The 27,543-nt window shown below is 37.3% G+C and overlaps 15 protein-coding genes across 15 annotated transcripts; 7 read left to right on the forward strand and 8 right to left on the reverse strand.

Annotated features, from left to right (window-relative positions):
* Window positions 1–131: 131 nt before the first annotated feature.
* On the reverse strand, window positions 132–2,132 carry FDP41_012390 (uncharacterized protein; the record flags this gene model as incomplete). Its single annotated transcript, XM_044702905.1, has 1 exon — window positions 132–2,132. One exon carries the CDS (start codon window positions 2,130–2,132, stop codon window positions 132–134), a length of 2,001 nt encoding a protein of 666 aa, XP_044566446.1.
* Window positions 2,133–3,085: 953 nt separating this feature from the next.
* On the reverse strand, window positions 3,086–5,212 carry FDP41_012391 (uncharacterized protein; the record flags this gene model as incomplete). Its single annotated transcript, XM_044702906.1, has 1 exon — window positions 3,086–5,212. The coding sequence occupies one exon, from the start codon at window positions 5,210–5,212 to the stop codon at window positions 3,086–3,088; it is 2,127 nt and encodes a 708-aa protein (XP_044566447.1).
* Window positions 5,213–5,404: 192 nt separating this feature from the next.
* Window positions 5,405–6,534, forward strand: FDP41_012392 (uncharacterized protein; the record flags this gene model as incomplete). The annotated part of the gene is made up of 2 exons (XM_044702907.1): window positions 5,405–5,908; window positions 5,977–6,534. The coding sequence occupies 2 exons, from the start codon at window positions 5,405–5,407 to the stop codon at window positions 6,532–6,534; spliced, it is 1,062 nt and encodes a 353-aa protein (XP_044566448.1).
* Window positions 6,535–7,072: 538 nt separating this feature from the next.
* On the forward strand, window positions 7,073–12,449 carry FDP41_012393 (uncharacterized protein; the record flags this gene model as incomplete). Its single annotated transcript, XM_044702908.1, has 10 exons — window positions 7,073–7,847; window positions 7,923–8,098; window positions 8,253–8,696; window positions 8,825–8,914; window positions 8,974–9,172; window positions 9,253–9,403; window positions 9,503–11,127; window positions 11,258–11,311; window positions 11,364–12,342; window positions 12,404–12,449. 10 exons carry the CDS (start codon window positions 7,073–7,075, stop codon window positions 12,447–12,449), a joined length of 4,539 nt encoding a protein of 1,512 aa, XP_044566449.1.
* Window positions 12,450–12,544: 95 nt separating this feature from the next.
* Window positions 12,545–13,309, reverse strand: FDP41_012394 (uncharacterized protein; the record flags this gene model as incomplete). Its single annotated transcript, XM_044702909.1, has 1 exon — window positions 12,545–13,309. One exon carries the CDS (start codon window positions 13,307–13,309, stop codon window positions 12,545–12,547), a length of 765 nt encoding a protein of 254 aa, XP_044566450.1.
* Window positions 13,310–13,730: 421 nt separating this feature from the next.
* On the forward strand, window positions 13,731–14,327 carry FDP41_012395 (uncharacterized protein; the record flags this gene model as incomplete). The annotated part of the gene is made up of 1 exon (XM_044702910.1): window positions 13,731–14,327. The coding sequence occupies one exon, from the start codon at window positions 13,731–13,733 to the stop codon at window positions 14,325–14,327; it is 597 nt and encodes a 198-aa protein (XP_044566451.1).
* Window positions 14,328–14,464: 137 nt separating this feature from the next.
* Window positions 14,465–16,359, forward strand: FDP41_012396 (uncharacterized protein; the record flags this gene model as incomplete). The annotated part of the gene is made up of 5 exons (XM_044702911.1): window positions 14,465–14,564; window positions 14,709–15,455; window positions 15,527–15,742; window positions 15,855–15,992; window positions 16,148–16,359. 5 exons carry the CDS (start codon window positions 14,465–14,467, stop codon window positions 16,357–16,359), a joined length of 1,413 nt encoding a protein of 470 aa, XP_044566452.1.
* Window positions 16,360–16,577: 218 nt separating this feature from the next.
* Window positions 16,578–18,105, forward strand: FDP41_012397 (uncharacterized protein; the record flags this gene model as incomplete). Its single annotated transcript, XM_044702912.1, has 2 exons — window positions 16,578–16,732; window positions 16,797–18,105. The coding sequence occupies 2 exons, from the start codon at window positions 16,578–16,580 to the stop codon at window positions 18,103–18,105; spliced, it is 1,464 nt and encodes a 487-aa protein (XP_044566453.1).
* Window positions 18,106–18,502: 397 nt separating this feature from the next.
* FDP41_012398 (uncharacterized protein) lies at window positions 18,503–20,525 on the forward strand (the record flags this gene model as incomplete). The annotated part of the gene is made up of 2 exons (XM_044702913.1): window positions 18,503–19,546; window positions 19,704–20,525. 2 exons carry the CDS (start codon window positions 18,503–18,505, stop codon window positions 20,523–20,525), a joined length of 1,866 nt encoding a protein of 621 aa, XP_044566454.1.
* A 174-nt stretch (window positions 20,526–20,699) lies between these two features.
* FDP41_012399 (uncharacterized protein) lies at window positions 20,700–21,410 on the reverse strand (the record flags this gene model as incomplete). Its single annotated transcript, XM_044702914.1, has 2 exons — window positions 20,700–20,939; window positions 21,306–21,410. 2 exons carry the CDS (start codon window positions 21,408–21,410, stop codon window positions 20,700–20,702), a joined length of 345 nt encoding a protein of 114 aa, XP_044566455.1.
* Window positions 21,411–21,793: 383 nt separating this feature from the next.
* Window positions 21,794–22,345, reverse strand: FDP41_012400 (uncharacterized protein; the record flags this gene model as incomplete). Its single annotated transcript, XM_044702917.1, has 1 exon — window positions 21,794–22,345. The coding sequence occupies one exon, from the start codon at window positions 22,343–22,345 to the stop codon at window positions 21,794–21,796; it is 552 nt and encodes a 183-aa protein (XP_044566456.1).
* Window positions 22,346–22,578: 233 nt separating this feature from the next.
* Window positions 22,579–23,515, reverse strand: FDP41_012401 (uncharacterized protein; the record flags this gene model as incomplete). The annotated part of the gene is made up of 2 exons (XM_044702918.1): window positions 22,579–22,949; window positions 23,344–23,515. 2 exons carry the CDS (start codon window positions 23,513–23,515, stop codon window positions 22,579–22,581), a joined length of 543 nt encoding a protein of 180 aa, XP_044566457.1.
* A 271-nt stretch (window positions 23,516–23,786) lies between these two features.
* FDP41_012402 (uncharacterized protein) lies at window positions 23,787–24,275 on the forward strand (the record flags this gene model as incomplete). Its single annotated transcript, XM_044702919.1, has 1 exon — window positions 23,787–24,275. One exon carries the CDS (start codon window positions 23,787–23,789, stop codon window positions 24,273–24,275), a length of 489 nt encoding a protein of 162 aa, XP_044566458.1.
* Window positions 24,276–24,655: 380 nt separating this feature from the next.
* On the reverse strand, window positions 24,656–26,378 carry FDP41_012403 (uncharacterized protein; the record flags this gene model as incomplete). The annotated part of the gene is made up of 2 exons (XM_044702920.1): window positions 24,656–25,689; window positions 25,988–26,378. The coding sequence occupies 2 exons, from the start codon at window positions 26,376–26,378 to the stop codon at window positions 24,656–24,658; spliced, it is 1,425 nt and encodes a 474-aa protein (XP_044566459.1).
* Window positions 26,379–26,536: 158 nt separating this feature from the next.
* FDP41_012404 (uncharacterized protein) lies at window positions 26,537–27,070 on the reverse strand (the record flags this gene model as incomplete). The annotated part of the gene is made up of 1 exon (XM_044702921.1): window positions 26,537–27,070. One exon carries the CDS (start codon window positions 27,068–27,070, stop codon window positions 26,537–26,539), a length of 534 nt encoding a protein of 177 aa, XP_044566460.1.
* Between the last annotated feature and the right edge of the window lie 473 nt (window positions 27,071–27,543).

Below are 27,543 nucleotides of genomic sequence, written 5' to 3' on the forward strand. Positions count from 1 at the left end.
TAAAATAATTTTACATTTGGAGCAGCAAGGCAGCCAAAAGGTTTTTTCCATTAACGTCTGAAACTTGCAAATTGTCTAATGAGAGAAATGCTTTCTTCAAATCTTCCATTGAGGTTAATTAAGATCATGACTCAGAGTATATTGGAGGTGGTTGTAGAAGAAGAAGATGCCATGTTTGCATTCACTTTGTTGTTGTTCACAGAAGATGATGGAGATTTTTGTAAATTCTTTACAAAATTATAAAAATCAATTGTAAATACTGAAACTCGCCAAGCATGCTTCTTCTTTTCAACATTTGAAGGATTTTCAATCGAAAGTTGCTTATAATCCTCATTGCTTAAAACAATTTTGCAAGGCCTATCTGGATATTGACTTTGATAGGCCGGTACATAGTAATTCAATATCTGAGTACGATTTTTGAAGGCATTCACCAAGACATATTCTTCTCCTTTCCACTTGACCTTAAAGAGCTCCAAATCCGATACTTGATTTTCTCGATCCGATGATTCATCCACAATGGAAATGGTTCTCGGACCTGGTTTTGCTTCCTGAGGAGTTTTTGTAATTTTTCTCTTTTTTGAAGATGATAAATGTGTGGTGGATGCATGCAGAGAGGAAGAAGATGAGTGTGTTTTTGAGGAACGTGCAAATGTGGTCGGAGGAGTACTAAATGTTGGAATAGGTGGATCATGCAATGGTCGTTTCAAATGTTGTTGTACTTTTGGTTGAGAACTCATCATGGATGCTTGAAAAGGTGATGTTGTGGTTGCAGGAGCATGCATTTCCTCTTGAGTCAAATGTCTGCTGTTGTTGAAAGTTGGAGTTCTAATTAAGGATGAATAGTATTCATTATTGGAATAGTATGGAGGAGTCAGGAACGATGATGATGGTTCTTGAGATGTACGATGGTATCGATCATGCAACGAGCTGCTCGAATAATGAATATAATGATCGATATGTGAGTCTTCTTGATGATGTTGTGAAAGGACAGGATGAAGAGCATGCTTACTCGGATCCACCACATTGACATTATGAATGTTTGAGGTTTGACTCGCTTCATGTGGCACTTTCTTTTGTGTTTGATCCTCACTGTTGTATGGCTCTTGCTGCTGTACATGCTTCATGGATGGAAATGCATGTTGCTGCTGATCCAACATGTTACTGACGGATGTTTGAGTTTGTCGAGAATAGGGGCTTGATGAGGTCTCATATCGATAAAGAGGAGGAGGAGTTGGTGGTATGGATCTTGAATGTGTGGTGGATGCAAGTAATGGAGGTGGAAGAAGAGGAGGCGAAATCGAACATGTTGAACCCTTAGCAGTGGTTGTCGGGTTGTTGTTGTTATTGGAGGAAGTTGGAGTATTGGAAGATCGTGCTGTTGACAGGACATGTTGCAACTCTCTTCTCAATTCAGAGTTTTCTCTTTCCAAGTTCATAATGGTTTTAGCTTGATGTTGCAATTCTCGTTCTAATTCTTCAATTCTTCTTCTCAATGGTTCGTTGTCAACATCATGAGGAGTGGAGGATGATGATGGTTGTTGTGCATGCTGTAATGTGGTTGTTGGTGGTTGGCGCATGGATGTCGAAGAGGATGATGAATGCTGTAATGTGGTTGTTGTTGTTGCCATTGGTGTTGCTGAATAGATGGATTTTTGATTCTCTCGGTGGGTCACTGGAGAGATCCCAGGCATGGATGTTCGATCATCATGTGTAGAAGCAGTTGTTGGTGCGGATAATGATTTCATTTGTGGTGGAGGTGGTGGTGGCTGTTGATAGTGAAGATCCATGTGGTTGCTTGTATGGTTGCGGATTGGTACCTGATGATGGTTGAAGGTGGTTGTTTGACCTACTTTGATTTCGTCATGGTACCAGGGGCGACCCAGCATGCCTGAAGTAGTGCTAAAAGTTGGAGTGGTGGAGTAGTAATTGCTGCCGTGAGCAAACATGCTTGGAAGATCCTGTTCTTGACTTTTTTGGGCTTTGGATAGAGGTTGCTGCTCGGCATCGTTTCGATTCAAAGGCATGTTGTTTTCATCATGATGATTGTCTGTTCCTCCATGCAATAATTCATGAAGAGAAGGAATGATTCGTTGGTGTGGTTTGGTAGGCACTTCTGAGGTTCCAGGTAACATGTTGTTATTATTGGCTGTTATTGACGGTGAAGATTGGAGAAGTGGTTGTTCTTGCTGAAAGCATGTGGTTGTTGTAGTCTGGAAAGTATGCCAATAGGAGTTGCTTGCTCTTCTTGTTGTTTGCTTCTGGGACTTGTCCTTGGTGGTGATGAACCAAATGTTGATCACCGAAAGCTCAAACAATGAGAGAGAATGTATTGTTTTTTATATTCGGAGTGGTGTTTGTTGCAAAAGGAGTGACTCTGATAAGTGATCCCACATTCATGAAGTCGAATTGTACGAATGAGAAATCATCTCCACCTTCTCTGCCCTGTTTTGAAATGTTTGAGTTTGGCCTTTATCCTAAACGATGTGCGGTGAATTAAGAAACATGGATGACAGTTGTTGTGATAAAGTTATGATGTTGGAAGTCCGTTTTAGAAAAGTCTCTCACAAACAGAGCTTTTCTTGACTATTGTGGCATGAAATAAAGCATGCGCGTATACTATTACGGCTGTATTATCGCAAAGTTGTACTCAAACAAGTAAGTGAAAGTTCGAATTCGGTTTTTAAGGGAGAACCATCATTTGTTGTTAAACCAAATCATCATCTCACAGGCTGTTTGGGCAACACAAGAGATTACTTCAGGTAGTTGATTCAACATCCCACACAGATTTGATGATTGTCACAGATAAATTGGCCGTTGTTGCGCTTTCAATACAAGAGGAGAATTGGCGAAATTCATGCATTTCATGCAAAGGATACGGATAAATCAGGGATGACCACGAAGGAATCAATCTTGCTCTTTTGGGCAAGAGACGGGTAAAGGCGATCCCATTGCTGTTTTTCGAACAACCATAGAATGTTGTAAAGAAACTTGTAATTACAGTTGTATGGCAAATTGGTGAGTAACAACATGGACACAGCTTTGAGAGAGTAACTTTGATGATATTAAGTAAATTTCTTAATAACGATTAAACACTCAAGTGTTGGGAAATGGTCTGCAATTTGATGAACTTGCTAGGCGAGGTTCTTTTCAGATCTTGATATTTGCCCATGCATGCAACGGCTTCCTTAATAAGCGCTCCAAACTTTCGTTCAACTAAAGGAAATTTGTTTGCAAGCATTTGAAGAGCATCAATGTCAAGTTGCATGTATGTGGTTAATTGCTCTGCATACTCATTGATGATGAGTGAAGTTGATGTTAGAATGGACTTTAAAGAGGTTAAATGTATCCTGCATGCAATAGAAATTGGTATAGAGGCCGGAAAAGAAGACAAGGAAAAGTCATCATTGCACTCCGTTGTCTTGGTGATCATGTCGGCACATTTCACTGCATCAATGGATGGTTCTTCACCATTAAAATTTTTGTGATGGTGGAGAATAATTATGCTATAAAGCATCATGATGAAGGTGTTTCCAAGAAAATCCCATTGTCCATAAATACTCCTAATATTTTCAATCGCCATGTTGATTTGTTCGACCTTTTTATCCAAATTCTCGTTGTGTGTTGTTGAAGAAATGGAGACAGCGTATGGAGTGGGGCTATTGGATGATTTCATTAATGAGTCGAGTAATTGGTGATATCCTATTGGGTATTCTGTGTTATTAGTTTCAATAAATGTTTTCAAATGGGAAAGTTGTTTTTTTAGCTCATCACCTGAATCAATTGCCATCCTACAATTTCCACCTCTGAACATTTTCTCGTTAGATGCAGTGATATAACTCGAAATGGTGTTCATATTGGTCTGTGACGTAATGCTGTTAGGAGTAAAATAGAGGAGAATGTTTTCATAGTGTCTCAATAATTGTTCATATGATTCTTGTAAAATGGATTCTGAGAGTAGAACAGTACGTAACAGGAATTGAGCCTCTTGCATATTGGGTTGAAATTCTTTGACATAAAATTTGACATGGTTGAGATAATACTCTGCCTTCTGTCTTTCTCCTTCGCCAATTAAATATATTGCTAAAAAAATGTAAACAGCAATAAGTTTAAAGTCAGATACTTGGTCAAACATGGCTGAAATTTTAGATCTTGCTTTTTCAAACATTCTTTGTCCTAGGCTTTTTTCATTCAATCGCTGCAAGCAAATTGCCTGTAAAATAGATATCAAAGCAATGTCTTTTTCTCCAATTTTGTAAAAGTATTTAAAGTAGTAATCCATATCTCCAGTGAAAGGCTCTGTTGGAGGAAGTAGAGCTACTCTCACAATTTGATGAACCAGATCTCGTTCGGAATTAGGCAAAAGTTTGTCGACAATCTTCTTGAAAAGCTCAAACGAGAGCTTACTAATGACCTGAGGATCCGATTTGATGTTTGTTATATTTTGATGAATCACCTTATAGATGCCATCTATGTTTTCCTTTGAAAGAGCGCTATTCTCGTCATCCTCTTCCATATCATCCTTGTGTTTTTTTGGACCTCGCTTTACATTTCCAATGTAGAGGCAAAATGTACGATTCTCTTTTGCGCAATGAGTACATGGATAGGTATAATCACATTTTCGGTGTCTGAGTTTACATAGCAAGCATGAGGTATTCGCTTTTGAAGAAGTAGAAGTCGTTGATGGAGACGATGACTTGGACGATCGAGTTTCGGTACGAGCTGAACTGGTTGTAGAAGGAGAAATGGCACTGTTAGACAAAGCACCGTTGTTGGGCGTGGTATTTGGTCCTGGATCCAATTGGTTGCCTGTATACCGGGTTAAGAATTGTTTGAACTCGCAATCAGCGTTTGATTGAAATTGATTCTTACACGCGCAATAATGCATACTCGTGGATGCTGGTGATGGATCATGCTGGTGATGCGTATGGTTGAGGTTGTTTTGTGAGTTTTGCGAATTTCCGTTGCCTCCACAACATCCGCTGGGACGTTGTTGTTGTTGGTTGGACGAGTGAACCATCGATGAAAAGTTAGGCTTGTTGTTGTTTAATCGTAAAGGGTACGAAGGATAGGATTGCTGATTACTATCACTACTATTGCTTAGACTCATCTCATCCTCGTGTGATGATAAAGAGGATGAAGAGGATGTTGCCATCCTCTTGTCGTTTTCATGGCTTGGTGGATGAACAGACGATGACGTTCCACAACAGGACATTTTTTTGGATATTTATATTTATATATACATTTAGGTGGCAATTCTATCAGAATGAACGGACTTGCATCATCCTATTCGTGAATTATCGTACACGAATATCAGATGGAAAGATGCTTTGGAAGAGAGCAAACTTGTTTGAAATGAAGAACACCAAGCATTATATTCGCCATTCAAACAAAAAAATGGAAAAAAATGAGCGAAAGCGTAAAACTTCACCACCAGCTTGACCTCTTATCGGAACAAACTCGAGAGTTATATTGTGGAGGTAGTGAATTGGAGGAAGCTGAAATAGAGGAGTTAAATGGTTTTCCTTGCTACGACGATGAAGATGAAATTTTAAATTTTATTCAGCACTACGTGTCTTTCAATAAGCCTGTCGTGTTTCGGAATGCTGTTTGTGATTGGCCAGCATTTGATAAGTGGAATGTGAATTATTTCAAGCAAGTTATTGGAGAACGAGAAATTTCGGTAGCATGTACCCCAAATGGAAAAGCAGATGCAGTTCATGATGGCAAGTTTATTAAACCAATGGAGTTGAAAATGAGTTTTTCTCAATTCATTAGACTTTTGCAAAATAAGAGAAGATTATTGAAAGAGGATATTTCGCCAGAAGAGGCTAAGGAAGAGGATGTAAATGGAATGAATTCAATGAATACAATATTTTATGCTCAACATCAAAATTCTAGTTTGACAAAGGTAACTATTGAAACAATAATGTACCGTTGAGTATAGGCATGAAAATTTAATTTCCTTAAAATCATTAGGAATACCCTTTTCTAATGGAAGATGTTCCTGAATATTTGGGATTTGCAGTTCGTGCGTTCAATAATTTACCCGATGCTGTGAACCTATGGATTGGAGATTCACAAAGCACTAGTTCTCTCCATAAAGACCCCTACGAAAACATTTATTGCGTGATTGCTGGCAAGAAGATTTTCACATTGTATCCTCCAACGGATGTCGTCAATGTTCCTTACAAAAATTATCAAGAAGCTCATTATAAATTTGACTTTGAAAAGAAAGAGTGGAAAATAGAAGATGAAGCAACGACTGTCCCATGGATTGATATTGATCCAGATAAGGAATCACGAGAAGAAATGGAAAAGAAATATCCAAGATACAAGTATGCTACTCCTCTCAAAGTTGAGATAGGGCCTGGTGATGCTCTGTATTTACCCTCACTCTGGCTGCATCAGGTGGCCCAAGAACACAACGAAGAAGGAGTTGTGATTGCTGTCAATTATTGGCATGATATGCAATATGGCCCTCTTTTCAACTTTAATCAATTCTTGTGTAATTTACACAGAGAAAATCTCTTGTAAACACATAAAGGGATTTGTCCTGTTCAGACAAAATTGAAATTGATCTTTAGATATTACCACTAGATTTATGACATAAATATTATTGCACCGTTTTTTATCATGAATTAACTCTCAACGTCCACGTTTTGTGAGCTGACAAGATGACAGCTCTCTGAAGCGCGACGGACTTTTAGATCAATCTCTTGGGTTATGCATCTATTTGTCCTAAACCTCCAATTACTCCTCAACAGTTAAAAAAGAGAATATCAAAACACGTTGTTCCAATATCACACACTTAAACAAAATGTCTGCAAACACAACTCACAACAATCAATCAGAAGAATACGCCTTCCTTGGAGGTAAGTCTTTTGAAACAACACACTTTTCCAATTGAACTACTTTTTTCCACAAATAAATAGCCACACAAGGATCGGAAAACAGCTGCTCATGCTTCTACTCGTTCGAGGAGTGAAAGTTCGTGTTTTAGCTCGAAATCCTTCTTCCTTATCGGAATTGTCCTCTAATCCTCTTCTCACCATTGTCAAGGGAGATGCCACCAATGCAAGATGTTGAAACGCTCATTTGCAATTCTAGCACATCATCTAAATTAAAGGGTGTCTTTTGTGCATTGGGAACTCGTGAAAACACTCCAACCACTGTGGTGGAGGATGGTACAGTGAATGCCGTTCAAGCCATGAAAAAGTTGAATCACCCAACACATTTTGTATTGGTCACCTCAGTGGCATTGGTCGACAGTGAGGAACATCCATGGTTCTTTAGAAAGGTGGTCAAGAAGTACTTGTTGAATCACATCTATGATGGTTTGGGAAATGCCGAACACAAACTTGACACGTTGTGTGAGCATTCACAGGTGACTTTTACTATTGTGAGACCACCACGATTGGTGGACTCTTGTTTAACTCTCGATTATGGATATGCAAAGGGACTTGACGTATTGAAAGATGGTAAAGGAGTGATTTCGAGAGCAGATGTTGCTTCATTCATGCTTAAATGCATGTTTGACAAGGAGAATTCATCTCTTCGTGCCAATCAGGCATTCAATGTGGACACGACAAAAGCAGTACCCAAAGAACATGACAGCTCCTTTGGTTTAATGACCATGCTGAGTTGGACTTTACCTCGTCATCAATACATCATGATCAGAATGGGAGTGCATTCCGTTCAGGTTGGAGCATTCGCTGTTTTGGCCTATTATTATTTCTTTCCAGAGCAAACACGTGGATGGTGGAAGGAAATCACAGAGAGTGTCGCCAGATTTGTGGGAGGAGGTTTCTCGGCGAAAGAGTTTAAACATGCATGTAAAGAATTGTTCAGTGAGTTTTCCATATTAATATGGAAACAAATATTTATAAATCATTAATTAAATATTAACTGGTGATCAATTCCAGCAGTAAAAAAAATAATCAACATGTATTTTCCTGTGGGTTGGGTCAATACGTTGAAATGTGTGGATCGGCAATTTTCGAATGGTGAAGAGGAAGTTATCGGAGTAGCCTTTAATCAGTATTGGCCCTTGTTAGCAATAACCACAACAAAAAGTTTATCTGTATGGACAGTGAAACATGTAAATATCAATCTTTTAATCTGCTCACTCATCGGAATGTGATCACAATAATATTCATATATAAATATGATTGTCTATATCGTTTTGCGATGAATTTATATACTTATTTGGAATTCCAAATTCTCACAAACGAATTCTAAAAACAATTGTATAGGATGGCTATCATCTTGAACAACGAATTGAGCTTAAATGCGCCCCGAGAGGAGATTTGTTATGGAAGATATTTCATGATTTTTCTCTTCTGGTTGTTCCATTGTCGACAAATTCATTATTAGTGTTCAAGGTATCCGGATATCAACATTTCATTCAATCTGGACAGTCCTACGAGCAAGAATATATCAAACATAGAAGTCAGTCCAATGCTTTTGTCAATTCAACGATTTCAATTTCGAGTTTTTGTGTGTTAGAGTGTGAATACGGAAATATTGGAGGAATCTGTTCGGATGGAGACAATGTTGTCGTTGGAACAACGAATGGAGGATTTCTATTTACATCATGGAGAGGTAGTGACTTTTCACAATATATTGGACCTGATTTTATTTATGAAAATTTGTCTCAAAGTTATAGAAAACAAGTGGACTCCAATGACACTGAATTGGTATGTGAATAATAGGCTGAAAATTGTGCATATGGTGATTTACTATGTTCATCCTGTGTGATTTTTATTATCGTGACATTATCATTACTTGCTGTTTATGTAATCACTATTTTTTAATAACAAATAAGGGGATAATAAGTTTGAGCTACAATACGAATAACAAGATATTTGCTATAGTTTTGAATTTAGGAATTGTTTTGATCATTTCTTCAGAGAAGGTTGGTTATTTGGGTTTTGCCATCCGCAATGAATGACTAATCACAATGTTGCTCAATAGAAATTACAATTGCAAAGCTTAAAAGTATTGAAAACCATTGAAGGTATTGATGCTGTGTGTGTTCAATTCAACAGTAGAAATAATTTATTAGCAATCGGTTGCAACAATGGAGACGTTATTATTTATGAAATTAGCAAAAACCATTCCATTAGCGAACGATCAAAATTATCTCTTTCCTATCGGGGTTTCACGAGTGAAGGTAAGTTCAATATGGCTTTGACAGAAAAATATCAAGTATTTTCTTCACTATTCATTCGCTAAATGACCTATTCACAATAGAATTGGGGCATGCTTCTTCCATGTGTTTTAGCTCTCATGATGGGTTGGCAATTGCTGTTGGCTACAGCAAGCGAGGTTTTGCTATTTTTCATATATCAGGAGTTTGCATCATGACAAGTCTTCCTCAATTTTCCGAAAAAGAAATGCAAAGGTTTGTTACAAATTTTCTCCATTTTCTGAATTGTACCAAATTCAAACATATTCTAATCTAATGCATTCACAAAATAACCTTGCATTCATTTGTAAAAAGTATTCGATCCCAAGTAACGCATTCAAGTCCTGTCAACACTTGTGAAATTTCTGCAAAAACAGAGCCATTTGGCTCAGGAGTTAGAACTCTATTGTGGGATAGCGAAGGTTATCACTTAATTGCAGTTTCAAATGGTACGACAACATTGGCAGATTTTACATTCTGTAAAAGTATATTATGTTCAAGCTTTGCCCAAAGCAAATCATCAGATATTATTCTTCAAACAACGAACAAACTTTTACGATTTCACATGTCTTCTGGAATGGACTTTGTGAGTGCTGACTGGGAACCTTTACAAATTCCACTTTCATATCTCACATTCAATTATCCAATCGAAAATGTAGCCATTAGCGGAGATCGAAATCACATTGCACTTTCTGGATCGAGAGGATGTGTCATTTATTCTGGAACATCAAAAAAGTGGAGAATGTTTGGAAATTTAGAACAAGAATATCAAGTGAAATGCTCAGCAATGGTTTGGATTGATAATGTTATTCTTGCCCTTGTTTCCATTAATGACCAGAATGAAAGTGAGTTATTGCTCTATCCTAGGACTCACTTGGACGAAGTTTCCCGACTTGAACGAAGGGTAATTTCACAGTCCAAAATTTTATTTATTGATAGCACATCAGTTTTACTAAGAATTACTCAACAGCAAATGAAACTTGTGCCCATTATTTTCATGTACGACGAATCTATGAAATTGCACATCTATACATGCCCAATCGATTATGACAAGAACAATAATATTCAAGTGAAACTCACAAAATTAGAAATCATGGACATGACACAATTTCACACAAGCATCCCTAGGTCTATGGTCAGTGTGTCATGCAAATCAACCACTGGTGTGAACGCTTCAGAAACCAAAAAATTGCTTTCCTCGGTGAGACTTCTTTTCGTTCATGCCAATGGAGATCTTGGAGCTTTTAAGTTGCATGGAACTCAAAAAGAATTTATTCTAGAAAATGGAGTCGATGGATTGTGGATTGAACAAGAACGTTCGTACAATGACAAGCTTATTTATTTTACATTTAATGGAAAATCAAGAAAAGGAACAGACATGTCCATTGTGGATCTCTCTCTACTTCCAAAAATTAACCACATTCGAGTGAAAAATATCATTCCTTTTGATACGGAAGCTGTTCCAATGGGCGTCTTGAAAGATTTTGGAGTGTTTCTTCAAATTTCAGAGACTGTGAAGCAGAGATTGAGCGCTCACATGGATGTAGAGAATACTCACTCACAATCTCGTTCCAAATTATCCGTACCTTCTTCTCGATTTAACAGTCGAGATTTACTCTTTATGGAAAATCCACTTGGTTTTCCATACTATGAAATGCAACCAAAAATGTATCCATATGTTCACGGTCTCCTCTTAGGTCTATTATTTGAACAACACGTAGATTCCAAAGCTCCCACAGAATCTGTGTCAGAAAATGTTGACTCATTTGAGTCTTTGGTGTCATTTACCAAGCAATTACCGCCTCACAAAAACTCTGCCTTGTCCTTTGTGGCAAATTTGGAGTGGATGTTGCATTGTGCATTAGGAAGTACCGATAGTTCCACCTACTTGTCTATAGAGCGCTCAACAGAAGAGGGAGTTTTTTCAAGAGTCGATATGCGTAAGTGTGTTGTTGCTGGAAATATTTCACTTAACAACATTCTATGTTCATTATTGAATGGATATTCAATGTCATTCATTGGATTGTATGTTAATTATTATTAATTGCATGTCGTGAAATTTCACAATAGAGGACGGATTGCCCTATGTGGTAAAATTTTTGCAAAACTTTCCTCAATTCTACGGTAAGTCTTGAAGTTAACGCATCGATCGATTTGATATACGAAACCTATATAGATATTGTGGTGAACTGTCTTCGAAAAACGGATATCATTCATTGGAGCAAGGTTTTTAATTGCCTTCCACAGCCTCCTCGAATCATATTTGATTCCTTTATTAAGCAAAAATCAGTTCATTCTGCTGCCAACATGCTTAAAATTTTACAGCACACTGAAGGTATCGATCAAGTTCTTTCCTATTCCTATGAAGTTTTGAAATTAGCTTTTTCACAATTAGAATTTGAACTCTCTAACGATATTGTAAGGTTTATCAAAAGGATTGAGGCAGAAAAGAGAGCAGAAGAAATGGAAAGAATGAATGAAATGAGTGAGAATGACAATTTGAGCGGCACTAACGAAACCCCTTCTCTATCCATTGTTGTGAAAAACAGACATCACGAGAATAATGGTAGTCACTCACCCACAACATTTATTAATTTTTTGAAAAAAGATGAACAAGAGGTCACCATGCAAAGCGATCATCAGATGATTCTCGGTAGCATGCTCTCGATTCAATTAAGAGAATTTATGGTTAATTTTGACTTTTTTGCACTACTACAACTAGAACGAACATTAAGTGATGTGTTTTCTCTCAAGAATTGGCTCAAAAGCGAGCGAGACAAGTCAGGACATTTACTTTCTTCCATGCAAGATGATCTTTTAACATGGGAAGACTCATTCTCAAAAATTCACAAATCCTTTAATTTGCCAAGAGCGTGCAAAGTTAAAATTGGTGTGGAACATAGCATGAAGAATAAGCATTTGCAGCAATTTGAGAATTCACATCTTTTCACAAGTACTCAACATGTTCTGTGTAAGCTTCTTGATTTATACCACGATTTGATTTATTTGAAGGATTGTTTCATTGAGAGTGAGTGTTTTGGAAATGCTTTACTTGTGGCAACCTTGGTCTGTGATGTGAATTCGATTGTTCAAATTCTCAAGTGGCACAAGGAGTTTCGTTTGAATTACCTTAACATGTTGAAACACAAAAATAAGTAAGTTTTTAATTATTGAAATGATGTATGATTCATGCTACATTTGTTGTTGTGATACCAGCTTGGAATATGCAACTCTTTGCAACGAGGTCGTAGAAAAATTGTAATTCAACAACAACATTAAACACCACAACACACGCGAAATAAATTTTTGTCGTGCATAATGCTATAATTTACTAATTTTTGACTTGCTCTTGGCGATTCATTGTTGTTGGGTCTTCTTGACGCCAGACTCCACAATTTGCAAGAATTCCTTTCCTTTCAAGCTTGCACCTCCAACAAGGAAACCATCAATATCAGGTTTCTTAATGAGTTCATCAGAGTTGTCACCCTTCACACTTCCTCCATAAATAATTCTCACTTTGTCAGCAACTTCGGAGCTTACATTTTGACTCAACCAATCTCTCAAAACCTTGTGAGCTTCTTGTGCTTGTTCAGGAGTGGCAGTCTTTCCAGTTCCGATAGCCCACACTGGTTCATAGGCAATCACGAATTTATCCCAATTCGTAACACCAAAATCTTTCAATTGAGTAGTGATCACAGTATTGGTTTCACCTCTTTCTCTTTCTTCCAATGTTTCTCCTACACATCCAATGATGGTCAATCCAATCTCCTCGCAAGCCTTAACCTTCCTTGCAATCACAGCATTGGACTCACCAAAGATGTGTCTTCTCTCACTGTGTCCCAACAATGTATATTCAATTCCCATGTCCTTCAACATGACAGCAGAGATTTCTCCCGTAAAGGCTCCACCGTTCTTTTCTTGAACCACATTTTGAGCACTAATCTTCCAATCCTTTCTCAAATCCAAAGATTGAACCAATCCGATATGGAGAGCAGATGGAGCCACAATAACTTCTACACTATTGTTTGTAGCTGCTCCTTGATTCAATTCGGAGACGAGTTGTTTGATCGAGGAGAGAGTGCCGTTGCACTTCCAGTTACCACCAATGAAGGGTCTTCTCATTTTTTTTGCAAGAATTGAAAGTCTAAAAAAGGAAAAAGCAACAAATTCATTTCAAGAGTTTTCAAGGTGTGTGGTTATTATTGTTGGCACTGAGTAATACACCATTAGAGGATGAGATTTCTGCAGCACCGCGATCTTTGAATGACCAACATGGCTTAACAGAAAATGAGGGAAAATAAGAGAATAGAGTGATGCATGAAGCTTCCACTTTGATTATCATGGCAGTCACACTGTATTTTCCCTCTTTCAGCATTTCCATTCAATTTGTTGTAATTGAATCGCTTTCTTCACTCTCAAAAAAGACGAGAATCCCCATTCTCCTCTCACTTCATTTCGCCAAAGAAAGAAAATGAAAAACGAAATACTTGTTGTTCCGACGTCGTCCGTCTTTCCTTTATTCCGAAGAAAAAGTAACATCATCATGAAATCACAACAACAACATTCATCATTCAGCATGCTGACGACGACCCTCCTAATCACAGTCTTTGTTTGTTTCTTTTTCTTCAAGTCGGAAGCTGTGGCAGCTCTTTCATGGTTCAAATTCAATGATGATGATGATAGCAATTATCACTTGGAAAGGATTCACACCAAGTATCCAAACGAAGAGAATGGAATCCAACATCTTTTCAAGACTAATGCATCATTGGAATATACAAACAACAACAACAACAACCTTTCCATCATTGATTGGCAACGTGTGGATCCTCTTTATGGTTCGCCGTGCAATTCGACCATTCAATGTGGAAAACATTTATTATGTATCAATTCTACTTGTCAATCCTGTGATTTGGCAAGAGAGGGAGAATTGTGTATCGATGATCCCTATGTGGTGTGTCGAGTGCAAAATCGAAGTGTGAAATTAATTGGAAATCATTCGAATCATGTGACGATTGCATTTGGTTTGTGTGGACCAAAAAATTTATTTCCAATTACTATTTGGGATCTCATGGGATCGTTTTTCTCTTCATTTGGAGGGATTGCTGCAGCTGCTTCAGGTGTTGGAGGAGGAGGAGTTTAGGTAATTATATAATGTTTGAAAACAATTTGTTTTTTTATTTAGGATTGACCGTCAAAATGTTTGGATTTGAAATTTCTCTTTTTGGGAAATTACATTCGTCTTTTGTGGTATCGCACTGTTTGTGTTGTTCATTTCACATGAATGTACTGTACACATCCTTGTGTGTGTACAGTAAGTATCTATATGTATCATATAGGAATTGTTGTACATGTTCAAAATTTCACACCTCTGACAGTGGTAAGTACAAAAATTCCTTAATCATCATCATGACGACCTTTCATGTTTTACCAACAACAACAACAACAACAATTTGATACTACTACGACATGATCCAACTCGCATGTTCATGAACCATGAATAATGAATTCATTAATGACACAGTTCCTGTCTTATTCCTCATTGGAAGATATCCAGCAAGTGTTGCCATTGCTCTCTCCACCATTATCATCTTTGGAGCTTCTGCGAGTGTTTATGCCACTCTTGCACTCAAAAGACATCCTTTAGACAATCAGAGACCACTCATTGATTATCAAATTGCAGTCATTGTGGAACCCATTATTTTGGCTGGTTCTGTGGTAGGAGTCTTTCTTAATGTGTGGTTTCCGAATTGGTCTTTGACAGTCATGCTCTTGCTTGTCTTGTTAGTGGTGAGTTATCGATCGATCAAGAAGGGAAGACAAATGTGGAAGAAGGAAAATGAAGAGAGAGCTCTTCAACAACAAGAAAAACAAGTTTCTAACTCTGTTGAGGAAGAAGAAAATGTTGAAACTCATCCTCAAATGGTAGAAACTCGATTGACAAATGCCGAATTCGAGTTGCAGCAAGACACAAGAAATATTCAGGAAACTCCATTGGAAGAGAATGTTGAGCATCATGATGCTGATTCTCATCATGTCCATGAGGAGGAAGATAAGAATCTTGTTTTGGAAAATTCACTCGAAGAAGCCTTAGAATCAAAACCTTATTCACCAACGTTGGAGAAAATTAAGAAATCAGAATTGATTGCATTTCCTGTCATTTCTTGGTGTTTATTATTGTTGAGCTGGTCCATTGTGTTTATTTCTTCGTTTTTGAAAGGAGGAAAATCCTTTCCATCCGTATTGGGAATTGCAAAATGTTCTGTCGAATGTAAGTTTGTCGAATTGTTGATTCGATTTTCACACACATACATATATTCACACACATGCAATGATAAAAAGATTGGGTCATTGTAGGAGCATCATTTCCTTTATTGCTTCTCATGTCTGGCATTGCTGGAGTTATTTTGAGATATTTGCATCACAAAAAGGAACAACATGGATACAATTATTTAGAGGGAGATATCAGATGGACCACTCGAAATGTCACTCTCATTCCATTGGTCTTTTTCACAGCAGGTCTTGCAGCAAGCTTACTTGGTATTGGTGGTGGATTGGGTATGTTAATCATTATTTTGAAACAAGTGTTGTCAAGTAATGACAATTGTTGTGGAATTCACATTCTACTTTTGTGAACACCGACCTATGAATCTGAATTATTCATCATTAGTGGTTGGTCCTCTATTGTTAGAAATGGGAGTGCATCCTCTTGTGGGTGTTGCCACTTCAAGTTTCACAGTATTGTTGACTGGCTCATCGACTGCCATTCAATTCTTAATTATGGGTGTTGTCTCATGGGATTATTTCTGTAAGTACTTGTTGATGTTTCTTGACGTTGTGATAAAATTCTAAAATTCCACAACAATATGGATTGCAATTTGGTATCACGACTTTGAAAATATATTCACATCAATCTTTTAACAATTATGGATATTTCTTGGGATTTACATTTACCATTATTAGGTTGGTACTTTGTGTGTGGAATTCTGAGTGGAATTGCAGGTCAAGTTGTGGTGGCACTTTTAATGAAACGATTCAATCGCCCAAGTCTCATTGTTTTCATTATTGCCATCTTTATTGCCATTTCATCAATATTGACTGGAGCGATGGGAATTAAATCACTGGTGGATAATCTCATGCAAGGTGGATATTTTGGATTTAACAATATTTGTTAGAAGAATTGATGAAGAATTTCGAAATGGATTGGAATTTCATGATTGAAAAATGATAAAACCAAATAGATGATCAAATGGTTTATGTGTTTAGGAATTTCCGATCGATTCGATCTGTTATTAAATAATAATAATTCTCTAGTATCATTGAAATATATCAGATATAAAAATACTGGGTACTCGTTGTGGCGGGAAATCCTTCATTTTCAACTACAAAAAAAATGTCTTTAGAATTATCCAAAAGCGCCGCCGAAGCGCCTCAACAACCATCGCCAAAGACAATCATGTTTAATACTTGCAAGAATGAATATGGAACTCCGAAGAATAATTTGCAAAAGTTGTATAAAAAGATAAGGATGGAATATAAAACTCTAATGTAAGTTATTCGGTGATGAGTTGGGATGTTTCAAACTGATGATCTCGCTCATACAACTTGCCAGTAATGAGGAAGAAATCACGCAAGAAAAACTAAAACAAGCCAATCTAGTAATATTTTGTGGCCCCCGATTAAAGTTTACCGAACAAGAGTTTTCCACTATCGAACAATACATAAAAGAAGGAGGAAGCGTTCTTTTTCAACTCGGGGAGGGAGGAGAACCAAGATTTGAAACGAATATCAACTACCTCCTTGAACAGTGGGGAATATTCATCAACTCGGACACTGTAATAAGAACATCATTCTTTAAATATTATCATCCAAAAGAAGTTTGTGTTCAAAAGGGAATTCTAAATCGAAGCATAAATAAGGAGGCAGGAAAGACGTTAGACGCTGCTCAAGACGCGTCAGATCCTTCATCACACTTAACGTTTGTATATCCATATGGAGCTACCTTGAATGTGGAGAGCCCAGCAACAGCAATTTTATCTTCAGGTCATGTCTCGTACCCTGTTAATAGGCCTGTTGGCGCTTTTTACTCTTCCAAGAATGACAAGGGAAAAGTGGCAGTTCTTGGTAGCGTACATATGTTTGATGACAAGTGGTTGGATAAGGAAGAAAACTCAAGCTTGTTAGATGTCATATTCAAATGGCTTCTTTATGGCTTTGATCTAAATCAAATAGACTCAACCTCCCCAGAGGTGAATGATTATCAATTTCTACCAGACTCTAAATCTATTTCAGAGAAGGTTAAATCGTGTCTACAGGAAAGTGAAGAGCTACCAATTGATTTCAACGAATTATTTGTTGATAAGATGTTCAAATTTGATACAGATCTTGTTCCTGATGCTATTAATTTATATGCTCAATTAGGAGTGAAACATACTCCTCTTACATTTATTCCACCAGCCTTTGAAACACCTTTACCAAGTTTAAAACCTGCTGTTTATCCTCCTTCATTGCGAGAGTTTGCTCCTCCTGAAATTGATTTGTTTGATTTGGATGAACAATTTGCTTCTGAGGATGTTAGACTGGCACAGTTAACAAATCGATGCACGGATGAAGATGCAGAGTACTTTATTCAAAAAGCAGGTGAAATTGTTGGAGTGACAAAACTGCTCAAGTCTGAATATCATTTCAGTGCTAAACACATTCTGGAATTGATGTTTAGACAAATTGTTCAATTCAAAAAAGTTAATCCAAGCAGTGAAGATATTTTACCTTCTCATTTGCGATCAAACAAGATTGCCTTACCCAAGTTGGCCGCCGTTAAACAGAGCTTTGATCATGCAGCGAACCATCCCGTCACCAACCCTCCTACGCCCATTTCGTCACCTCTACAAGGCGGTTCTTACGAACCCTATGACAATTAAATTAGTCCAACTTCCTCAACAGCCTTATCAATGAGCAATAAAAGAACGCAAAAGGAAATGAGTGACTTGCATAAGTCAGTACCTTTCGAAAGCAAAATTAGAACAAAAAAATCTTTTGTCCAACAACAAACTGGAACCAACCAGTTTCGAGGTGGTTGAATACATTCCGAGCCGGACATCATCATCATCATTCATTGTACATTATTTTCACGCGAGTGTTTGTATATTGTCTTTCATCATTCATTGTTGTACATTATTAAGAGGGAAATACATGTTGCAACGATTAGGTATTTCCGAATCCTCCAATGGACTACGGAACCGATTTATCACCACTACCACTACCACGGCAATGAAGATGATAGCTTTCATCCATTGCTGTTGCTTTATCATTCTCATCATGATGGCTTTCAATCATCACTTAGCGCTTGCTATTCCTATTCTCAAAATACCACATCAACTCCAATCACTCTCCTCTTCTTCTTTCTCCTCATCTTCAAACACTGTTTCCTACATGACATCAAGTACGGAACAATTTCAAATGTTTATCAAACATTTATTGAATGATTTTCAATCTCTTCAACATGATCGATCCTCTTCTTCCATAAAAAACAAACCTGATCGAGCATTGAACTTTTTCACTGAAAGTGAATCTCCATTTCATAAAACAGAAACTGCTCTCATTGAACAAACGGGTCATTCTGTAAAAACATTTTCAATTGCTCGATCTGCAAAACCAATGAATTGGAAAGAACTATTTCAACTTGTTAAAAATTCGAGCAAGAAGGAACATGAAGTATCCTCACCTTTGATTTCAAAACCAAAATCACATCATGGCCATTCTAAATCATCATTTTCTTCGGAACCACAACCTCCAGATCACAGAAGAAATTGGGTTCCAACATTTATTGGAAATGTGAATCCTTCAGGAAATGGTTTAAATTGGAGTAATGCTCCTTGCTTCAAAAACACTTCTGCTCGAATCACAAATATTGATAATGATAGCCATTCAGTCACTATTGAATTTAATACGTATGAACCATCTTCAATGTTTTGCTATGATTGGTACTTTATTACAACTCGAGAAAACTATTTTGTGAAAGTTTTATTTATGCAAGGAAAACATGAAGTTGTGTTAAAAAATCTGAATGCAGAAATTGGTGAATGGCAAGACGTCTTGCAAAATGGATTGAGACTTTTTGAATTTAAAGATCAAATTTTCCAAACCATTATAGATGCATTTAATGCAGGTAAAATTTTAGCAGGAATGTACTTTGAGGAAGATAAGATTAGTTTTTTGAAACGTGACATGGGATTTGAGTTCAATGAAAGACCCGTGAAAGAAATTTGGTTAGATGATTCGGAATTGGAGAGCGGAGATCTTGTAGCTCAGTTGCAAATGAGTGGATTGGATTGTCTTTTAATGTATGGAACTGGTGCAAGAGTATGTTGAAATTATTATCTTGTCACATTGTTATAATGATTTCATTGATATATCATTTGTTATACTATGTGTGACTGTTGCATCATTTTTTGAATCCATGAATGATTTAAAATGATTTTTGGTTGATCATTTCTTATTCAATTGGCATACATCACAGATTGGTCACATTGCATCCATTCTCAAAATTGATGGAATTAAATATGTTGTGGAATCTACAGAAGAAGGAATTCGTAAAACAAAATGGGCCGAATGGTATTTATCGAATAAGGGCGACTCAACCATTGTTATTGCTCGTCTCGCTCCACGATATCGAAAACTCTACAATGAATCTGCAGCCGCAGCTCTATTTAAAACTCTCGACGGTAATGAATATGGGTATAACAACATTGCATATGCATGGATTGATACAGAAAATGACAATTATCCAACTCCATTGTCAGGTGAAATGATTGGTGCTACTTTTGTTTTATTTAATAATTGGTATATGGGTTCAGCGATTCAATTACTGTTTGTGAAAGGAATGAATCAGAGATTTAGACATTACTATGGATTGAATAAGAACTGCACCGATATTATGTGCGTTTTTGAAACAATTACAGATTTGAATATTACCATCAATTATGCCTTGACGCTTCCAGAACGAGATGGTTGGCTGTATGATAACGGCAAACCTCAAATGGTGTGTAGTGTCATGTACATGAATTTGCTTAAAGCTGCAGGAATATTTGGTAACTTGACTCACCACTTTGAAAGTGCTGAATTTACTCCCAAGGATGTCTATCAGTTGGATATTTGGGACAAGAATTGGCAAAGACCAAATCAATGCAATGCCAACAATGATAATTACATGTTTTGTCAAGTGGCAGGTCCTTGGTATTGGCCTATTGATGACTTTTCAACTATTAAGCCTTACCCTCACATGAATGAGAGATGTGGAGCTGAACCAATGGATTACAAGCGTCATCCAGAGTTTTGTTAACTTAACATGCAAATATTGAATTGAAATGACCAACGACAGAATGTTCGTAATAATTATGTGAAAAATACTTTTATGAATTGCCCTGTTTCAGAGTTAAGAGAATTATCAAGCCTGGCAGTTTCATTTGATAAAAATTAATAGTGACAATCTTCAAGCGAAATAGCCATTGTGATGTTATTTCTTGGCATCTTTAAGTGCCACTTCAAGCAATAATCTGTCCATTTGTTCTTCCAACTCGGCTTTGAACGGATTTGATGTATCGATTTTAGGACCTATAAACCCAAGGAGCGGTTTTGCCACAGGCGATTTGATGGTACCATTTGTTGGCTCGACATTTTCTCGGATAGTATCGGAGACAGCATAATCTCTCATCCACAAGCCATATCTAAAGTAATCTGGCTTTTGTTTTTCTCTCTATATATGATTCACCCAATCAAGTATTTTCATTGATTAACGGTTCATTATTTGTTTCAAATTAATTCCATGTTTTTTGTGGTTTATCATTAGCAAATCCGTGATTTTGGCGATTCATAATTCATAACAATCAAATACATTCCAATTATTATTGTTATTTTGTTATCATCATGTCATCATCAATTTGTATATTCATCATTCCAAAATATATGAGTTGTTCATCACGAGAATAGTTATTATTATTATTATCAGAATTGATGATGATTTTCAAGTAGATGTTCATCCAACAACAGTAACAACAAAATAATAGTGAACAACAGTCATCAACGATCATACATAACAACCACACTATCAAAAATCACCTACAAATTTTCCTTCAAAAAGGCGTCTTCCAAAATATGGGCCGGCACCAATTCCACCAACACATACGGCCAACGCCAAACATGGTCCAAGAGTTGCTGATGAAGCCATTCTCTCTCAATAATAAGCGCGATGAAGAATGATGATGAGCAATATTTTTAAAAATAAATATTTTTAAGATTTGAATTGAAATAACTTTGAATTTATTGGTTCTCCTCCAAAACACACCAATTATAAGAGAGAGAATCAACAACGAATAGGGGTATAAATAAAGAGTTCCTAGATCATCATAAATAGAGGTATTAATCATTCAACTAGTTCCTTCATGCTTTGAATGCCTTGTTCAATGCATTTCCAAACACTTGAAAACTCTAAGGCTGTTTTTTCATCATCATCTCCAACAATCAGAACAACAACAACAACAATTAGAACAACCACGATGAATGTCTTGTGGATTTGCAAGTAATCCACTTGAACGACTCGTTCAGATCGTCTTATTCTCTGTTTCTTCCTCCTCTGAAGCCTCCTCGACCTCCACGACCACCTCTTCCACCTCTAAAACCACCACCTCTTCCACCACCACGTCCTCTACCTCCTCCGAAGCCACCTCCACGACCTCCACCTCGTCCACCAAAACCATCGGTCTTGTGTTGTTTCTCAATACCACGTGGGCCATCAAAGGACTTGTCTCCTCCTCTGAATCCACCACCACCACCACGACCACCTCTGAAACCACCACGACCTCCTCGTCCACCTCGACCACCTCTAAAACCTCCACCTCTTCCACCTCTTCCTCGAGTAAAGTTTCCATTGTCGTTGAACTTGTGCTTTTTGAATCCACCCTTGTGATGATGTTGTTTGTCTTCGTTTTCACTGTCTTCCTCCTCATCGTCGTCATTGACGTCTTGAATTTCTTGTCCATTCACTTCACCATCTTCTTCTTCTTCCTCTTGTTGTTCTTCAGAATCGGATACTTGGATATCGTTTTCCTCCTCTTCCTCTTCAAAATATTGTTGGTGTTTTCTTCCCTTCGTAACTGCTGGCATTGTGGATGTAATTTTTTGAGCTAATTCGTCAAACGTTTTGAACGTGTGCAGACAAACAAAAAGATTCGATATTCTTCACACAAGCATTATTCTGACCGCGCCCCTAAGAATACGAAAGCCACAATATCTTTGATGATTCAAGATAAAAATTCAAGAAAATACATTCTCATGCTCGTCGACGAGCAGTACAATGCATCAAATGTTTGTGTCCTTGTAAACACACCAACAGGTTTTTATAAAGTTGATTCCAATTCTTCTGGATAAATGTCTCGCCCAAGAGGTATCATGGATTGTTTCTTTGGATCTAAGGGCATGGCTTTTCTCATATCAAATCCATCCTCTCCATTCTTTCCTGAATAGTAATTGAGTACTCGACGATAGATGGTGTATCCTAACTTTTCATACATGCCAATGGCAATACGATTTGAAACTCTTACAAACAAGTCAACAAAATAAGCTTTGTGAATCTTGTCAGTGATTTCCTCTAAGAGAAACATGAGTTTCTTTGCCAAGCCAAGACGACGATATTCAGGAGCCACTGTGAGAGCGGTGACGTGACCATGCCACTTTTTACGTGCTTTATCTCCTTCCACTTTTCCCATTACTAATGAATGTCATTGAGATGAAGTTCATCATACCATCAGAGCGAAGGAGTACAACCAGTTCGATGGTACAGCAAGATGTAATATTTTCAATTCAATCATGAAAACAATTTAAATAATTATGAAAATTCAATTTCCAAATGAATTGAGTAATTATCCAATGAATCCAATATTCGCCCGATGAAAAATTCGAATTATTATTTGGTAAATATCAAAATTCCAATTAAATAATTATTATATTTTATATTATTCGGCAATTTTCCCAAAGGTTTCATCCGGTCATGTTAATAATAATAATAATAAATTAAATCATGGTAATATTTCAAATTATATGCATAACAAAATGAAACATTCGGAAAAGTTTTTTAGATCGATGGATCGGACACCAAGACTTACCATATCCCATAACCGTTCCTTCATGAGGAGTTTCCACTGTATAGAAATATTCAGGCCATGTTGCTAAATATTCAAAATAGAAAGGAATATTATAAGTCTCCGTGTAGTAATCAAGATTGACATTGTTAAACTTGAACATGTCATCAGCGACAAATCTTCGTGTTGTGGTCATTTTTATTGTTCTGTAAAGTGATCTGTACTTCCCATTCAGTTCTTTTAAACTCAATGAGATTTTGACAACGTGTCTTTCAACTACTTGTGCTAGGTAGCTCTTCAAACAATATCCCGTTGTGTGGCTCGAAGTCTAAATTGTGCTCAAAGTAAAGGACCTCTTCTTTCAATCTTTTTAAGGGTTCGTTGTGATCCGTCTTTCTGAAAATGTTCTTTTGGGTGTGTTCAATGAAATTTCATCCTCACTCAAAAACTCTTAAAAAAAGAAACCAATGCCACAGACCACTTCTTCCTCTTCGTCTTCTAAGCAGCAAAAATCAAATGCAACCAATTCAAAGCCAGTGACAGTCCAACCAAGGAAAATCATTCCAAAAAGCCAAAAAGTACATGTCATTGAAGAAGCATCACTTCCATCCAAAAAAGTGAAACGACCTCTACAACATGATGGTGTCTCAGAGAGAGCGACATATACCATACCAGTGTCCGTTTACAACGAAATGGTTCAAAAAGTATCTGAATATCAAGAAATATTCAATCACATTCAAGAATCCATCACAGAAATGTATAATATCATGAAGGAAGGAAAACAAGTATATTCTCACCTACCCTTTAAAGTTGTTCATGATCATCGAGTCTGTACTATCCCTTCTGAAGTGGTCGAAGAAGCTCTGGCTCTCAAAACTCAGGAGAAGGCATGCATTTTCCTCTCTCCCAAATTGTTTCAAAAGGATTTGATTCAAGCAGACCCGTTTGAGTTCTGAGTCGCTTTGTCGTTGTGAAAATGGAAGGCAATGAAGGAAGTGTTCGAAAAATCATTAGTCACCTCAAGAGCAAACGAAAAACTCTCTGTCTTTATGACAAGTATGAGAAGGGTGCAACCCCGTTCAGTGTGTGGATTGTGGAGAGTCTTTCTGTTCAAGCCATGGTTCTCCTTCTTCCGTTGAAGTATGTCTTCGGTGTTATGAAGCTGAACAGTAGAGTCTCCTGAATTCAGACTCGTACGAGGAGGAACATGACGAAGAAGAGGAATGAAAGGTGTCTCACCATATGGTTGAATCTTGTAATTATTGAAGAGTGAACACACGTTAGTGTTGAAAAATGCATGCTTTTTAATATTCCGCTAATTTAATGTTCATTAAAATTATTCTTCATCCTCCTCGTCCTCTTCTTCGTATTTGTGGTCTCTCTTCTTCTTTCTCGTACGTCTCATTTCCATTAATTCTTGCTCGTAAGCATCTGCAGATTGAATTGAGGCAATGTCTGATGAAGTAAGAACCTTTGGTAACTCTTCTCGTTCAGCTCTAGCAAGTTCTTCCTTGGTAATACCCATAGTCTCCCAAATGTATGGCTTAACTCCAGGAGCTTCCAAAAATAATTGTTCTTTGGTCATTGTTGAGAAGTCCTCTCCTTCTGGAGGTATAAATGATGGGAATGGAGGTGAAGCAGGTAATGTTTTTCTTCTAGCGTCACACAAGTATAAATAAGAGCCTTTTCCTCCTGGCACTGATCCCTTAACATAGATACAATTATTTTCGACATCAACCATATAGACATAATAATTGAGTTGTGTAGCTTGTTCTCCTCCCATTCTACCAGCCATCTTTTTGCCCTTAAATACCTTATTAATCATTGTACCAGTTGAACCAAGAGATCTGTGAACAACAGAAACACCGTGACTTGCTGGTTGACCCGCAAATCCCCACTTCTTCATGACACCTGCGAAACCTTTACCCTTTGTGCGCCCTGTAATATCAATGTATTGACCTGGCATAAAATGACGAGCAGTAATCTCAAAACCAACAGGTAAAATGGCATCTTCGGTAACTCTAGCTTCCATGAAAACATGCATTGGCTCCACACCGGCCTTTTGACAATGACCTAACAAAGGCTTTGTTAACTTTTTAGCACTCATAGGTCCTGCACCAAGTTGAACGGCAGTATATCCATCTTTTTCTTTTGTTTTCACTTGAACCACTTGACATTTTGGAATGTGAATAACAGTCAGAGGAACAAAAGAATGATAGCTGTCCCAAAATGGGATCATTCCAAGCTTTAGTCCAATAGCTCCTGTACGAATGCTCTTTCCAGGTTGATATTCTCCTTCTTTTGGTTTGGCTGCTTTCATAAAGTTTACCCAACCTTGGTGGAGAGGTTCTTCCTGAAGCAATTCCTCACCTATTGTTGAATAATATTAGCCATTAATTATTATGAAGCCAAATGAGAGAACGTATTATTTCGGAGATGATAGTTGAAGTGATGAATTAATTCATCATATCATCCAACAGAGAGCAATTTGTAAATAGAGAAGTCATTCATTTCATCATCATGGAATAAAACAAGTCAAAAAATTGTAAAACAAATGGAGCAATAGCGAAATGTTGAAAACACGACGAGATTGTAATTTTCATATTTCCATCATCGCGGTTGTTCATGAATAAGAATAACAATAATAACATTCATAATTATTACATACCAGGAATAACTCCCTTGTTCTTTGCCTCCTCATATCTCTTTAAATTAAATTCCAAAAGACTATCATACAGCATAACACCAGTATAGTCTGGAGCATCCATCAATGATTGAACATTTCCTTGATTCTTCTTGTATTCCTCAACCATTTCAAAAGGATTTTGATAAACATTTTTAAATTTCCTTTGTTTGATGTTTCTCGTTTGTACACTATTCGTAGTATTTGATGAAGAAATCAAAAAAGATGACTCACTATGATGTGAGAGTATCGAGGAAATGATGGCTGTGGATGGTGTAATGGTTGCTGCTGTTACTCCCGAGAGTGCTGTTGTTGTTGTAGGACCATTGGCGAGCAAAGAAGAACAACTTCTCGAGAAGAGCCTGGCTTGTTTCATTTTTTCAATTCTTTTCGAAAAGGAATGAAGCAGAAGAAGGACTTGAATTCTCATGGACTCTATGGCTTAGAGAGACGGATAGGAGTGGTGTTGTTTCTCTATTCTAATTTCATTCAACAACATGTAATAAGGTTTTATTTTCTTCTTTTTCTTCTTCATCAGCATGAATCGTGGTCGAAGAATTTGTTGGTTGCTCTACCAAAAAACTCAAAGTGACTTTCCACAAAGAGAGGAATGAGCGTGCCAACAATGGTGAAAACGGCCAGCCATTCACCTAATAAATTGCCATTCATCCAAACCACCATTCCCACTACAGCCATAACCTCAAGAGCCAGATTCAACAAAATTCCACATGAACAGGCCACATAAAACACAACATTGGGTAATACCTTTTCATTCTTGTTCCAAAGGACATGACACAAACAGGTCGATTTGTTTAGAGCCAATTTGACCATTCGAATGAGTTGAAACACTACATTAATCAAAGCATAGAGTAGTAAACATCCCATTCCAACAATGGCTGCTCCCAAATGAATGTTTCCATTTTCAGAATCATCTGGAAGAATGGCCATGATGATTAACATGGGCATACTCAGCACTAATGGTATAAAGTGCAACACATAGAACCAAAAGTAACCAGATTTCACCTGTGGTCGATACGTTCCAAATGTCGAATAATGCAATGAAGTCATTCTTGAAAAGGCAAATATCACCACGAGCAAAGTCGACACACAAAAACATGCAACTTGTTCTTCCACATGCCGAAACTGGTTCCTTCACTCCTCCATTACTATTGAAACAAGTACCCAATGTGATGAGAACCATGCAAACACATGCTGCCACTGCGATAGTGGCAACCACTCCAGAGAAGATGTGAGGCAACTTTTGTTTCTTCATTATCATTTTTTTTTTCGATTGTCCTATGAACACCTCTTCCACTTTACATACAGGTACATCTCCGAGAATTTCCCCAATCAGGGTTACTATTTTCACGGTTGAGTTAGAGGGTGAGTCGATTTCAAGAGGTTGTGCCGTTCGTTCATTACACATCAGATTCAAATCGACGGAAATCAGAAACTCATCAATACATGCAGCTGAAGGCATTTCGGGAGACGCTACAATGAATTTTCTTCGAAATTAAAGTAAACAGTAATTTCTGGCGGCA

This window comes from Naegleria fowleri (assembly GCF_008403515.1).
Source record: "Naegleria fowleri strain ATCC 30894 chromosome Unknown tig13, whole genome shotgun sequence".
NCBI lineage: Eukaryota > Heterolobosea > Eutetramitea > Acrasida > Naegleriidae > Naegleria > Naegleria fowleri.